At 36.5% G+C, this 16,418-nt stretch overlaps 1 protein-coding gene across 1 annotated transcript in view; it reads right to left on the bottom strand.

Moving 5' to 3' along the window:
- The window catches only part of LOC150104988 (zinc finger CCCH domain-containing protein 15), a 179,097-nt gene that overhangs the window by 17,067 nt on the left and 145,612 nt on the right, over positions 1-16,418 (bottom strand). Inside the window, exon 9 of the mRNA XM_090396091.1 lies at positions 3,946-4,083. Within this exon, the coding sequence (XP_090252217.1) occupies positions 3,946-4,083 (138 nt within the window). The remainder of the gene's footprint in view (positions 1-3,945; positions 4,084-16,418) is intronic.

Raw genomic sequence — 16,418 nt, forward strand, 5'->3', positions numbered from 1 at the left:
GATAAAATATTCTAAAATCCTATGAAAAGCATATCTGCAGAAGACTTGCATGATCAAATGCACAGAACCACTTAAAGTGATTTCAATTGCAAAAAAAAAAAAATTATTTTCTGACCAGAGTTATATAAAGTGATCACAACATTACTCACTAGTTTTGCTCAGGAATTTGTGATTTTTTTTTTTTTTAATCACGAGAAACAACATTGATGTTACGATTCTCTATTTAAAACCTGGAAGACGAGATAAAACTGGTTAAAAGGTTGGAGAGCTTACATTTACTTACATTTAGTAGCATTTGTTATGATAGATATTTGTTTATCCCTATTTCTAAGAAAAACAATTTACAAATTGTTAATAGAGATTCCTTATGTATCTTTGCAAGTAAAGATATACTTCCGACTAAATAAGTCATACCATTAATTTCATCCAAGGAGTTCTTCAAGGGACATTAGTTATTCAGTTCACTTATAGTATTTTCAGAAGTATGTTCAATGTGCATAATGGACAGATTCTCCACTACAAATGTAATGTGTAGCCTTTATTTTTCCTGTCATAGGGAACAGCTTGCTAATTTAATAGGTATCCTGTAACTTGTGGTCAAGATTACATCTCAGTTGATTAAGCACTGCAAATGGCAAACTTCACTTTGCTCTCTTCACCATTTTCATGGTTTTCTGTTTCTTGGTTTTTCTGGGTATTGATAGTTATATCACTTTGGTACTTCTAGTCTTATAATCGAGATTTACTGCATACTCCAACATAAGATTGGGTGTATGCAATTCAAAGCTGCATGGTATTTACACATGAGATGACTGGAACACAAGAACACAGAATCGGTTTTTTTCAAATTATTCTTTACAATAAATTTAGATAATTCAGTGTGGTAACACTGAAACACAGAACATTAAATCTTCATGCTGCATGATGTGCAAAAAAGGTGTCCAAAAGCTGCAGTTCAAAACAGCAATCCAATTGGAAATGTAGTCTCATAACAAAAGGTCCTATACTGTTTGATTATGGACAAATGCATATTTTCAGCTGAAATCTAAAATCAGGTTGGCTCAGTGTACAGCAAAACCATCAAGGTTTATTAATCCTTTCCTTGATTAATAAGCACTGCAAATGGAATTCAATTTATTTTCTTCACCATTTTCATGGTTTTCTGTTTCTTGGTTTTTCTGGGTAATGATGCATCTGTAATGAATTTTCAGTCGCCGCAGTTAGCCTAGTGGCTGTGTACTTCGCAACCATATTATGCATGGTATTTACACATGAGATGACTGGAACACAAGAACACAGAATCAGTTTTCTTTCCTGGAGAAGGAGCGTCCCAGGTTCGATTCCCATCGAAGAAATGAGGAATTTGAAGATCTTCCTCAGCCCCAAGTTAGCCAGTCTTGGGCACAGGCAAGATGAAAAACGCCAGTTTATCTAGCGTTTTTCATCCTGCAAGAAGGCAAACCTGTAAACACACATGGATCTACAGTCATAAATACTTAACTCCCCATGAGGGGGCTCAACTTGCCCCAATAGGGATGAGGGAGAAAAAGGGAGGAAACTCCATACGAATAAATAAAAATAAATGAATTTTCATAATGAATCAAGGATTTAGGAGAGTGGTTAACTGATTTTTGGGTTTTTGAAGAATCTCTGAAACAAGAATTGGAAACTATCGAAGAAACAGCCTTACTAAATGAATATAATCCAATAATAACACCAAAAATAATTAACTCTACTACAAATCAATCCAGACAAGAAGAAGCCCACAGGACTTTTATACCATATATTAAACGCATCTCTGAACATGTGGCAAACATTATGAAAAAAAAAAGTCAACTCATTGCTACCTATAAACCCATCAACCAAATTCACAACTTGCTACCTTCTCCAAAAGACAAACTCTCACCAATGATGCTACTTGGAGTATACAAAGTACCATGTTCATGTAACTTATCTCATTATGGACAAATAGGAAGTTCTATAAATCAACGTATCTCTGAACATCAAGACCACATCCGTCTTATCAAACCTCACAAATCTGGCCTTACACAATATGGAATTGAAAACATTAACCACAGGATCGATTGGCAAAATGCTGAGCTGCTACATAGATCCATATATAAACATGAATGTTTATATAAAGAAAATGCGGAGGCCTTACTTCACAGACCTAATCTTAATCAGAACAACTGTCTCACTATTCCAAAAGTTTAGGAAATTGTTATCCTCCATTGTATTAAATAAATTTATCTGTTATATTTTAATTTAATTAGTTTTAATTTCAGTCCATTAAGTTTAATCCATGAACATGGATTCCGATATAAGCATGCATGCTACCGTTGTTCCTATTAAATTCCTATTGTTGTTTGATCACTGTACTGATAATGATTGAACTATTTTTATATAATAAAAAGTTATTTACTGTGGCATACATGTTATTCTATACATAATGTTAACTTAATCTTTTGATTGACTTCTGGCCTTCTCTTATCAGCCTTAGTTCGTAAATTATCAAATAATTTGCCATTGTAACAAAAATTGTCTAAATAGCAACAAATGTGTAGCCCACACATTCTCTACAGAGAATGGTTGATGATTTCCTGATAAAAATAGTATTAGAAGGACTAATACTATTTTTCATAGTATTAGTCCTTCTAATTGCCGAATTTCATATCAAATTTGTTAGAATAATTATTTAGTTTGGCTCAAGACCTTTCAGGACTTGGACTTGCAATAGATTTATTCAAGAAGATAATGTCATCTGAAAAGAGTAAAAACTAAAATTAATGTTATTGGGTTAAGTTCACTTTACTTATTTTTTTCTTTCATGTGAATAGGATATAGAACTATTATATATTTTAGAACTGCGAATGAGTTAAGGTTAGATATTCTGGCTCCTCTGCTTTAGAGACAAATCATGGTACTTTTCTAAAGCTATTTCAGGTGTCCAATAAGCAGGATAGTGGTCTCATTCTGGAAAATAAAAATCATTTGCTACCTACAAATGTTTGCTAATAAAAGTTTGCACCTACAAACTTAAAACAAATATCCATGCCATAAGGTGGATTCAAACCCATGGCTTGTTGGATGGGGAGAGAGAGAGAGTGTAGTGTGATGTTATCTACTCAGCTAACTACATCAGATAGTCTTCTCTCACTAAATTCAACATTTAACAATCTTCTTATGCAACCTTTAATTCTAACTGCTAATTTGTAACTTAAACTATGTATTGCTCTATATAATGTTCCATTTACACCTTACAGATTTTGAACATTTCCCCTCTTGATACTTTATGATATGCATTCCTGAGATCATTTTAAATAGATTATCATTATTATATCCCCATGATATACTGACTATTGTCATAAAGTAAAAATATGATCTTTTCAATCCCTATTTGATGTAAATAAATCAAGACTGACAAGATCAGATTTTTACTTTATAACAAATAATATATAATGGGAATATAACAATGATCACTAAGCTTTTCTCAGAAAAGCATATCACATAAGTCCTAAGAATTTTTTTCTTCGAAAATTTTTCATAGCTTTGTAAGGAGGAAATTTCTCTATCATTCTCACATTCAATTTTAATTTCTTTTTTAAGGAAACAAAACAATGTGCATATGCAATTTATAATGGCATTACACTATGCACTACGAGAAAATAATATGCAATTTCCAAGTGAATCTATGAAGATTTTTTTTATCTTACTTTTCCCATAATTTTCAGAAACTTTCATATAAAGACTTGTAATTTCTGCAATAAAAACCACATGAGAGTTGGTACTGTTTATACATCAACATTATGTGCACAGAAGTTTTTTTTTTTCTTGTAGTTACAGAAATGTTCATCAAATTTTACTGTTTCGTGGTAAATTATAACTTAGCAGGAACTATGAAACCTATATCTATTCTTCATAACTTTATACATATGTATTTCTAACCTCAGGATTGTCATCGTCATAGTCATCATCGTCATCATATTCTTCTCTGGGTAAGATATCATAACAATCTTCTCCCTCTTCCATTTGGTCTTCTTGAGCCAATTCTGGATCAAAGGTAAACATATCTCGCCCACTAAGCTGCAATTAAAATATTAAAAAATCACATAAAATCAAGAGGAAAGATTAACACCACCACACATACAATGAAGCAGATATATCATTATCACCCACATAATCATAAAACATCTTGATCACCAAAATAAAATATTACATATGACTCATTTAAAGATTAGCTGAACTAAACTTATAGATTCAAAAATAAGTAAACACATATTTCCCATATGCTAGTTAACAGATTCTCAATCACAAAAGTTCATAAACCTAGAGTATATTAGTACTGTGGACAAGATAAGATTTTTTTTATTTATATTTACTTTTTTTTTTGATATTTTTAAATTATATTTTTACACAGTCCGGAAAACCTACTCCAGAGACCTAGACTTGGAATATTTTAAATTCTAATGTGCTGCCTTGCTGGTTGGAGGCTGGATATATTAACCACTTGGCTAACCAAGCAGGGCTAAAGGCATGGGGGGAAAAGGGGAGAACATTTTGGTATATTAACCACAGAATTAAACAGATATAAAAATTAGGACACAAGTCTGTGATACACATTTTTTTAGTATTTGAGTCAGAGATGGTTAGATGAGTAGTGTTAAGCTTGCATGATGATCAAATTATGTAATTGGTCCCAAAAGCAGGACTCAACAACTTATGCAAGATCCTACTTGGGGAAAAAAAAAAAAGTACTTGCCCAAGACTCACTACTCCTCATTTTTTTTTTTAATATATCCGCATAAGTCAGTATGAGTTCCATAAAGTGAATACTAGTGCAGTATCATTATTATTAAGATGTTACACCTCCAAAGAGTCCTTTGACTGATTGTGGAAGGGTACACTACTCTACTACAACAACTCATTGTCTCCTCTACTTAATCCTCCTAATATTGTTGTTGTTATGACTCATCTAGTCGTTTCAGACTCCTGGCGACTCCACGAACATACCCTTTCCATTCCGATCTGTCCCTAACCATGTCTTTCAGAACTTCCAAGTGCACTCCGGTTGCTTCTTTAACTCCATCCACCCATCTAATTCTTGGTCTTCCTCTTCTCCTGTTTCCACCAACTTTAGCAAGCATAATCTTCTCCAGACTGTAATTTGCTCACATAATATGTCCGAAGTATGACAATTTTTGTTTGATGATCATAGCTTCAAGGGAGCAATCTGGCTTTATTCTTTCTATCACTGATTTATTAGTTTGCTTTGCAGTCCATGGTATTCTTAGTAAGCATCTCCAAACCCATAATTCAAATGCATCTATCTTTCCTTCTTTCACTCTTTCTCAAGGTCCAACTTTCACACCCATAGAAGGTGAGTTAGCCGATCTCATACGGAGGTAGCAGGGTTTTTTCTCCCGGAAACTCGGGTTTTTCCTCCCGCATACAGACAAATCGACCCTTCAGAACACACGCAATTTACAGACATAGAATACCAGTGGTGGTGGAGGTGGGCAGTAGATGGCGTTGATTGAGATGATTCATAGTAGTGGTTCAGTATAGTGGGTGAGACAGTTGTAGGTGTCCTCCCGCGATGAGTCTCCGGACTCCTTGGAGGTGTCAGGAATAATAATAACAATAATAGACCACCACAGGGAATACCATTACTTTCATGATTCTGAATTTTGTTGTGAGGCTAATATCTTTAAAGATCTTGTTTAAATTTGTCATTGCTTTTTTTTTTCCCCGAGTAATAATCTTCTTTCAACTTCTCTGGTACAATAATCATCTTTATCAATTCGGGACCCTAGGAAGCAGTTAACAAAATTGTTAACTGCTACCATTTTCTTCCCATCTACTTCAAAATCATTAACTTCACATGTTGCCATAACTTTTGTCTTTTTGAGGTTAAGTTTAAGACCATATTTAGCACTTTCTTCTTTAACTTTCATAATAAGTTCCTTCAAATCTTCTTTGCATTCTGCTAGCAAAATGGTATCATCTGCATACCTCAAATTATTAATATTTTTTTCCACCAATTTTAATTCCAACTGGAGACTCCTCCAGCCCTGCCATTCTTAAAATGTATTCGCTGTACAAGTTAAACAGGCATGGAGATAAAATACATCCCTGTCGCACCCCCTTACCTATTGTGAAATATTCAGTTTCTCCAAGATCTGTTCGGACAGTAGCTTCTTGTTCATAATAAAGATTCCTCAGAAGGATAATGAAATGCTCTGGGATTCCCATTGTTCTTAACACATTCCATAGTTTCACATGATCTACAGAGTCAAAAGCCTTGATTTAGTCAAGGAAACAAAGACAGACATTCTTGTGATATTCCTGTGCTCTTTCTTTTATCCATCTTACATTGGCGATTTGATCTCTTGTTCCTCTGCCTTTCTGAAATCCTGCCTGTTCACCTTGCATTTCTCTTTTCATGAATGGTTCCAGTCTTTTCTGAATGATCTTAAGTAAGACTTTACTTGCAAGAGAAATCAGTGCTATAGTTCTGTAATTTTCACACTCTTGCATCACCTTTCTTCAATAAAGGTATATAAACGGATTTTTTCCATTCCCTAGGCCACGTAGTTGTGATCCAAATTCACTGACATAGAGCTGTTAAAATTTTAACTGCCTTTTCTCCCAGGGCTTTGAACAGCTCAATGGGCATTCCATCTTCTCCTGGTGCTTTCTTACTGGGTAGCTGTTGCAGTGCCCACCTTACTTCACTCTTCAGTGGTACTTACTCCTGTGTATAATCCTGCTCTTCAAATTTCTCAGTAATTTTGGAGTCCTTTCCGTAAAGGGCTTCTGTTGTTACATTTCTATATATCGTTATTTTTATGTATTTCTCTCTATATTATATATGTCATCTTATCTTCCTTTATTAATTAAACAATTTTCAGCTGTCATGTACTCAATTGTTAACTCTCTCAGTCTACCCTTTTACATGAAATCGTTAATAGATCTTAGGCCTACTTTTAAATTTTAGTGATAGTATACATGAACTAGAATAAAGGGAGATAGTCTTAAAAGTTCAACTCCTCTATTCCTTCTGATGGAGGATCCCCTTTTTGATATGGAGAAATTTATTTTTTTAACTGCGCCACTCTGCATCTAGATATTTGCAAGCATAACATCTAGGAATCAATCAGTGAGTACAATATCACTACTACTTCAAGGTTTTACAAGAATAATTATTCTGCCCTTAAACACATCCCTTAAATGCCCTTAATCGTGGTTCTATGCCATTAAATTGGGTTCCCGCTTAGATTCGAACATTCTTATGAGCGGTGAAGTGAAACTAAGTCAGACAAGCACATGGTTAAATTTAAAACACAACATTTATTACATTCAAGCATAAAATTTACACAAGTTATGAAAGCACAAAATTATATCAATTGACCAAAAGATCAAGCATTTTACTCTAAAGCAATGCAACTCAAAATTCACTAAAACATCTGACTCAATTAAGCATTATACTTAAAGACCATACTCTATTCATAGTAATAAGCTACACAATTCAATTTACAGATATCAGATATCAAAACTATACACTTGCAGCTGCTACTCAGTTTAGACATTCAATTTAACATGCAGCTCTTTCCCTACTCTATTACTTATTTTCCTGAAGTCCTTCAATTTAAAGTTATTATTCTACACAAGTCCTTATCTAACTCCTAACATGTTCTCTGGGAACAATGATCCTACACACGTTCTCAAGGAACAAGCAAATTACTATGACACGTTCCCTTGGAACAACCACTGATACTCGTGCACATTCAATATGAACACTCATTGAGATAATACACGTCCCTTCTATACATTTCCATAATAAGAAGAAAAGAGCACCTTACTGGGACTGAAGATACACTTTGCCTATCAACTTAGTATCTGGGATAGAGATTCCTCTTTCTTGTCCCATAGGATTTTCTCCTGGAGTCATTCATAAGGCTGGAATCTGTTCATGAGAGGGCAATTCTTTACAGCATAACGCAGGTGGATAGTGACTCCTCGTCACTGTAGTACAGCATAGCTCTGCTGTGCCACATCTATTCTGGCTGGCTGTGGAGCGCATACCCCTTGGCTATAGGAACATCATGCTACAGGTTGTCTTGGAAGCCTCCACGAGCTTCCACGTCTACAGGAATACCAGAAGGCAGGAACAGGAACAAGAGAGCATTTTAGGTTATGCCATTCGTTTTTGTACTTCACGCCTTGCTATCCTATTGGTTCTTCCTTTTCTTCAACAGCGCATAGTTCCACGACAACTAGCACCAAAATTAAGTACCGGTGAACGTCTTTGCCACATTGTGTATATTTCGACTTCTACATGCATTACTCATTCTCTGATACATGTGTCTTGCCCTGGGCAGTTTCTATTTTTGTTCTGCAAGAGGATTAAGTTCCAAGTTCCCATGTATAGTTTACATGGTATACATACAAATTACTAGGAATTTGCATGAACAATATAGCTCACAACTAGAAGTTTTTCTATATTTACATATATATCACAAATCAGTGGCATACAACAGTAGATAAATTTTCAGTATTTATTTTTGATTAACAAAATTGGCCTTGGGAATGGCAGATTTGTTAAACTCTGAATGAGATATTATTATTCTATAACTCTTCGCATTCAGAATTTAACACTGTATACTCTTTCCATCTTTCTTTGATGTCTGCAGCTTCTGTAAGATATCCTTTGTGTTTACTTTCCAATATTGTCACCTTGGCACTAAACTTCCCTGTTAGTTCTCTGATCTTTCTGAAAAGCTCTCTTGTTTTTCATTTCTTGTTTTGGTCTTCTATTTGTTGGCATTCCTGGTTAAAGTATTTTTCCTCATCTCTTCTGGCATGTCATTGAAACTCTGCATTCAAATGCCGTACTTCCTGCAAATTTCCTGTGGCCTTCATTTTCCTCCTTTCCTGAGCAGTTTTGATGGCATCTTCTGACAGCCATTTGGACTTCTTCTTACAAACTGTTGGAATATTGTTCTTTGCTTCTGTTTTAATTATATCTTTAATCTCTTCCCATAGTTCATCTGGTTCTCTTTCACACAAATTGAGTGTGTTGAATCTGTTCTGTATGCTAATATTGTATTCAGCTAATATACACTACTACAATCAACACACACACACACACACACACACAATGCCATCTACTACCCACCACCAACAACAGGATTTTGGGTCTATCTGTAAATTGTGTGATCTAGTGGCCGATTTGCCTGTATGCAGGATGAAAAATCAGGGTTTCTGGCATAAAAATCCCTATTTATTTATTTATTCTTATGGCAAAAGGAATATAGAACAGCTAACTGCAGGTCAATGTCCAGTCTGGAAAGCCAATCCTCATCCATAACCTTGTGGATGTCCTGTAGGCCACCACCGTGAAATTGGCACCTTGGGCAGTCGTTCACAATATGAGTAATTGTCTGAGCTACAAGAGAACAATCACAATAAGGGTGGTCTAACAGCCCCCATTTATATAGTAGGTAGCCACATCTGCCCTGGTTAGTTCTGATCCTGTTGATTGATGACCAAATCTTCCTAGGAAGAGCAAAACCAGGCTGCAGAGCACAGGGATTTTCTACCAGGAAGCCATTCATTGGGAGATTGTTGGACCAGTATTCCCTCCACATGTCAGGTGTTGGTGGCACGGCAGCTGAAGAGAGTTTGTCCATGGACCAGAAAGGCTTTCTAGATTTTAGGCGAAGACTAGATAGATTTATGAGTGTCTGATGAAGGAGTGGGTTGCTCATCGCTTTATTAAATTCTTTAATCGAGGCTTGTCTTCTCTGTATGTTTGGTGAAGCAATGTTAGATAGGACAGGCAGCCAGGAGAGAGAGGGGTGTTTCTCACTGTCCCACTAATTGTGCACATGGTAGAGTTTAGCTGGGCATCTATAATGTTAGTGTGTGTACTTCTTTCCCAGACAGGTGCACAATATTCTGCTGCAGAGAATGCAAGGACTAGTGCAGATGACCTTAGGACTTCTGCACCACAACCCCAGGTTGTTCCAGAAAGCCTTGAAATGATATTGTTTCTAGTTTTAATTTTGTTGAACAGGTTGGTGATGTGGCTTTTATAGGTTAGGCTTCTGTGCAGGCTCACTCCAAGGTATTTTGGGTGAGGCTCATATTCTACCATTATTCCACAGAAAGAAAGGTTGAGGTGTTGATTCGCCTCTGCATTGTTCAGGTGAAATACTGTGGACATAGTTTTTGTTGGATTTGGCTTCAAGTACCACTGCTTGAAATACTCTTCCAGGTTGTTCAGGTCTATGTTCAAGGTTGATTCCAGGTTGGCAAAGGAGGTAGATTGATGTAGGATCGCTAGGTCATCAGCGTACGTATACTTGCTTGAGCTGGTATGTGGTAAGTCGTACACATAGATGTTAAAAAGTAAAGGGGATAACACAGAGTCCTGTGGGAGACTGTTGTGAAGGAATCTGGGCCTGCTCTTTTTTCCGCCAATATGGACCCAGATCTTTCTGTTGGAGAGAATGGATTCAAAAAGCTGGGTGCAAAAGTTTTTTTGCACCTTATAATATTTTTGCTTTAGGAGGAGGGCCCCTGATCCAGACTGTGTCATAAGCTGATGTTAGGTCAATGAAAGTGGCTCTAGACTTAAGTTTCTTCTGGAAACCTGCTTCAATCTGTGTTGTCAGGGCCAGGACCTGGTCACAGCAACTTCTTCCCAGCCCGAAGTCAGCATGTTCAATCAGGAGTGCTCTTTCGACAAGTGGTGAAATTCTTTTAAGGGGAATTCTTTTAAAGAGCTTAAAGGTGGAGCAAAGCAAGGAGATAGGTCATAGATTTTTCACATCATTTGGATCTTTCCCTGGTTTGGGCACGGCAATTATTTTGGCTTCCTGCCACAAATATGGTAGTTTTCTAGTCATTATAATTTTTGAGAAAAGGGTGGTCAGCTATCATTGGCCTTGTTGACTGAGATGTTTTAGAAACTCAGGGAGAATACCATCCACTCCTGCAGCCTTGCCATTCTTGGTGAGTTTTAAGGCTGCCTGTACGTCTTCCCAAGATACTGAGTGTACAAGTTCAGGTTCATGGAAGATTGCACAGTAATTTTCCTGATAGAGCTGGGACATATCTTGGAGGTTTTCAATAAATGATTAGTCATTTGATCAGGAGTTATCTCTGTTGTTTTGTGTGTTGTTCGTTCTGGCCCATTAGGTGGGGCATAGAGGAATAGAGGCTTTGGCTGCAGTTTTGATCAGTTTAACAAATCTTGGATAGCAATTAGGGGTAGGTGGAATTGATCTAATGGTTTGCTCGATTGGTTTCTGAAATGCATTCCAGTTGGACCTGCAAAGATTGCATCTAGCGATTGGTGTTCCGCTGTTGACTGGGATTGATGTGCCTGTCTCTATTAGTGTAAGACAATGCTGACTATTAAGGAATCTGTTGAGAATGGTTCTGGTTGTTGGCAGAGGGGGTCTTCAGAGTCTTTAGAGACTATGCACAGATCTGGGGTGTAGGTTCTGTTCCATCTGGCTGAGTGGAGAGTGCCTTCCTGCTTGGCATCGTAAATTTATATGTATCCATCCAGTTAACTAGATTATTATTACCGTCCTGGTTGTTAAAGGAATAGCCCCACATGGTGTGATGAGAGTTGAAGCCGACATAGATAGCAGGGTGAGGTGGTGGCCGGTCAATCTGATCATGCCAGGATTGTGATGGTGGCTGGTAGACATTGTAGATGGTGGGATTTTGAACTTTAATACCTATGGAGTATTCTGTATCAGGTACACATCAGGTTATGTCTTGAGGGCAGGCCAGATTCAGTTGCCAGGCTTGGGATGGCAGTTATAAGACATGAAAATTAGGCCTCGGATCTTTAGTCTATTGAGGGCTGTGTCAGGCACATGAGTTTCCTGGAGAGCCAAGACATCAATTGCTTTGTCTTTGGTTATTTTGCCAGTGGCTTCGGCTTCAAAGTTAGCCCTCCACCCAAACAAGCAACGCGATCCTTGTTATTCCTGGCAACGATTGAGCTGGCATGGAGCTTTTTAAGTTTTGTATTCGCCATAGTTGCTGAAAAAGCCTCATATAAAGATGAGAGAACATTCCAAGAAGAATGTCAATAAATACAAATAGGAATAACAGTACAAACACTGACTTTTTTTTTGGAAAATATAATAATTTCTTACATTAATTTTTTTTTTTTTACTAGAATGACTCCTTATATTATGCATATTCTACTGTGTTTTCTTAAAGCTGGAAAAAAAATTTGCTTAGAAAGATATTTTTTATTAAATAATCATCAAATTCCTGCCATGTACCTTCAAGGGGTGTACAGGATATGACAGTACTACATGAAAAAAAATTACATCATTACTAACTTCCAATCTACAATTTTCCTCCAAATCAGTCTGTTACTTGTCAAGACTCCAACATTATCAGATCTTATATTTCTATGGCCTAAGGTATCGTACCGTTTGATACGGTACTTTGTACCGTATAAAATCACCTATATCTTGGTCTTCCTCTGGGTCGTTTTGCTGCCAACCCGGCAGAGAACACGTGTTTTGCTCATCTTTCTTCGCCCATTCTGTTTAAGTGACCTTACCACCCGAGATTAGCTCTGCCAACGCTTTCCTGGATGTTGAAAATGTCAAGTTCTTTCATAATATCTTCGTTTTTAATATTATATTGCCATTGATGCCATCTGTTCATGCCTATAATCTTTCTCAGGACTCTCATACCTGCAGTCTCTAGTCTTTGGTGAAGTGTTTTACTTCTGACCCAGCCCTGAGATCCATAAGTTAAAACTGGTTTTGAACACTGTCTTGTATACAGCTAATTTAGTGTTCCGACTAATTTCTCTCTTATTCCATATGAATTGACTTCCTACCATACCAGCTTTGCTGATTCTGTTGTCTATTTCTATATTTAATTTACCATCTTCAGTAAAATTCGTGCCTAAGTAGCTGAAATGTTTCACTTGTTCCACAGGTTCTCCATTCACAACACAGTTGACATTTTCAATGATTCTGCCTATTTTCATTGTCTTTCTCTTTTTATTGCTGACCTTCATACCATATCTATTACAACAGCTATTCAATTTAGTCAGAAAATCTTGCAGACTTGTAGCGGATTTATTTAGAAGTATAACATCATGTTTAATACCACTTTCCTTCATAATGTGATCCATATAAATAATGAATAAGAGGGGATAATGTACATCCTTGTCTCACACCAGATTTAACATTAAACCATCTTCCTGTACTTCCTTCAATTTTTAACTGCTGACTTACAACTCAAATAAAGACTAAGTATTGCTTGATATAATGCCCCATTGACACCATATAACTGTAGCGTATTGAATAACTTCGCTCTTGGCACCTTGTCATATGCCTTTTACAGATCGACAAAACTTAAGTACAGATCTTTGTTATATTTCCATGCTTTCTCAACTATTTGTCATAAAGTGAAGATCTGATCCTGACAGACTATTTGGCCTGAATCCAGCTTGTTCTTCACCAAGCTTTCTTTCCACAATTCTTCTCAACCGTTTTTCAAGTATACTTGCATAGATCTTGCCAGGAACACTCAGCAGGGAAATACCTCTGTAATTCTCACATTCAGTTTTATTCCCTTTTTATATATAGGTACTATGAGAGCTCTACTCCAATCATCTGTAATTTGTCCCTCCAGGCTTTCTGAACTATGCAGTGCAGCCACTGTAAGACTTTCATACCACCATACTTCAGCATTTCTGGTCGAATATCATCTACTCCTGCTGCCTTTCCACATTTCAAGCCTTTGATATCTTTTTCTACTTCAAGTATGGATATGTATGCTGACTGCACGCCTGGTCAGTGTTTTTTTACCACTGTGCTGTCATCACTACTTGTTTCATTTAGCAGTTTTTCAAAGTAATTACTCCATACCTCAAGGATATCTTTTTCTCCCATTTTCATGTCACCTTTATCATCTCTAACTCCTTTCACAGCACTCTTTCCTCCATTCCTAAGCTTCTTCAACAACCTCCAGAATATTTTGCTACCTTCTTGATATTTATTTTCTATATTCTTGCCAAAGTCCTCCCATGACTTTTGTTTAGCTAGTTTTACACAGTGTTTAGCATTCTTGCATTTGTCTCTGTATTCTCTAAGAGCACAAGCTGACTTATTTGACAGGAACTTTTGATATGCTTTCTTCTTTTCCTTCACTGCCTCTTTAACTTCCTGTGTCCACCAGGGAGTTCTGATTTTTTTATCCTTGCAGACAACCTCACCACATGCCTCTCTGGCAAAATCAATCAATGTTTTCTTCAGAGTTTGCCACTGAATCTCCAAGGTTTGATTCCTGCTTTCGAACACTTTCATTTTTTCTTAAACAATCTTTGTGTATTTTAGTCTACAATTCATATCTGAGAGATACTCAACTTTCTTACATGTTATTCTTTTCAATATGAAATTTAATTTTATCTTGCTCATGACTAAATAGTGATCACTTCCAATTTTAAATCCTCTGTACACTCTGGTGTCCTGCACCAGGGAGAAAACATCACTATCAACAATAACATAGTCAATGAGACTTTTCTTATTCCTTGCCTCTTCTCTCCATGTGAATTTGCACACATTTTTATGTTGGAAAATGGTGTTAGTAATAACCAGTCCATGTCCTGAGCAGAAATCCAACAGATATTCACCATTATTATTAGCTTTGCTCTTTTCTTCAAATTTTCCCAAAATATTTTTGTATGTCTCACAATCATTTCCTACTCTGCTATTTAGATCCCCAACAAGTACCAACTTTTTCTTTTTCATTGTGTCAGTTGCTTTTTCTAAAGCCTCAAAAAATTCCTCCACTTCTACCTTAGTAGAAACTTCTGTGGGACTGTAGGCACAAATAAGTCTCACTGTCCAGTTCCCCATTCTCATATTTGCCCACATTACTCTACTTGAGACTGACTGCCATTCAAGAAGATTAGCCTCATATTTTGTGTTGAATACTATGGCTACTCCTTCTTTTCCTTGATTGTCATTGCCTGAATATAACATTTTGTATTTATTGCTCAGAAAGATCTCACCAGTTTTTGTCTTTTTCATTTCAGTCACCCCTATTATGTTGATCTCGTACTTATCTAATTCTGGTACTCAGCTAGCTCCATTTCTTTGCCATTCAGGCTTCTTATGTTGATAGTACCGATCTTTAACTCTGATGATGATGTTGAGTTGGGGTTTGTTTTCAGATTTGTTCCAGTAGCCGACTTTTCGCTGTTCGCCCTGATTCCCTGGCGAAAACAACGGGGGCCTTATTTAACCGCGCGACACCCCAGCTGGCATGAAATTTTGTCATGTCGTACCATCATTTTTTATTTTGGTTTAACCAATAAGAATATAATTTGGTCGCCTAAATCCCAAATTGCCAGCCCATTCTCGTTTGTTCAGTATCCAAGTAGATACCCAACAAGGTGCACTACAAGAAGGTGAGGATTGGACATTAGGTCAGAAGCCCTGGTCGGTTCTCTGCATTCCTTTAAAGGCTATGTGGAGGTCTCCTCTCAGTTATACAGCTTTGACCCTTAAGCACCCCTTATTATTATTATTAGCTTTGGTCTAAATTCCAAAATTTACCCAAACATTGCTATACATCTGGTATTTATTTCCTTCTCTACTGTAGATTTCCTGTAAAGGCCAGCTTTTCCTTTTTTTTCTTTATATGTCAGTTGGTTTCACTAATGACTCAAACAATTCCCCTACTTCTTCCTTGGTAGAACTTTCTGTGGAACCATAGGTAGAAGCCAGTTTCATTATTCAATCCCAATTTTGAGGTCTGCTCACATCACTTCCCTTGAAATTTCCTGCCATTCAAAAAAAATCACTGTGTTTAATGCTAAACACTATTGCAACTCCTTCCTTTTTCTTGATCATTACCTGAATGTAACAACCTATATTGCTATTTAGAAGAATCTTAATTATTTGTTTTTTTGTGTTTCAGTAACACCATTAATTCAATATGGTACTTCTCTAATTCTTCCATCAGTTCCACTTTTTTTTTTTTTTTTTAAATCACTGAACAATTTGAGTTGGAATTTGTTTCTAGTAGGTGAATTTTCCTTCTTCACCCTAATTCCATGACAAAAAAAAAAAAAAAAGATTACAATTTGGTCCTAAATCCCAAACTGTTAACCTATCCTTGTTCATTCAGTCTGCAGAAGATACCTGTGCCACAAGATCAGATGATCCAGTCATTTTCTCCCCATTTCTTAGTGTATGAAGATGCCCCCCACATACACACCCTTCTGGCAATATAGCTTTGATTCTAAACGACCCCACAATCATATATACATATATTGAAATTACATCATCTTAAAATGAAAAATCAAGTTTTATACTTTAACAATTCAAAACAAGACTTCATCTGACAATGTTAAG

The sequence above is a fragment of the Typopeltis vanoorti genome, chromosome 7 (assembly GCF_054136105.1).
Source record: "Typopeltis vanoorti isolate ZY-2024b chromosome 7, IOZ_Tvanoo_1.0, whole genome shotgun sequence".
NCBI lineage: Eukaryota > Metazoa > Arthropoda > Arachnida > Uropygi > Thelyphonidae > Typopeltis > Typopeltis vanoorti.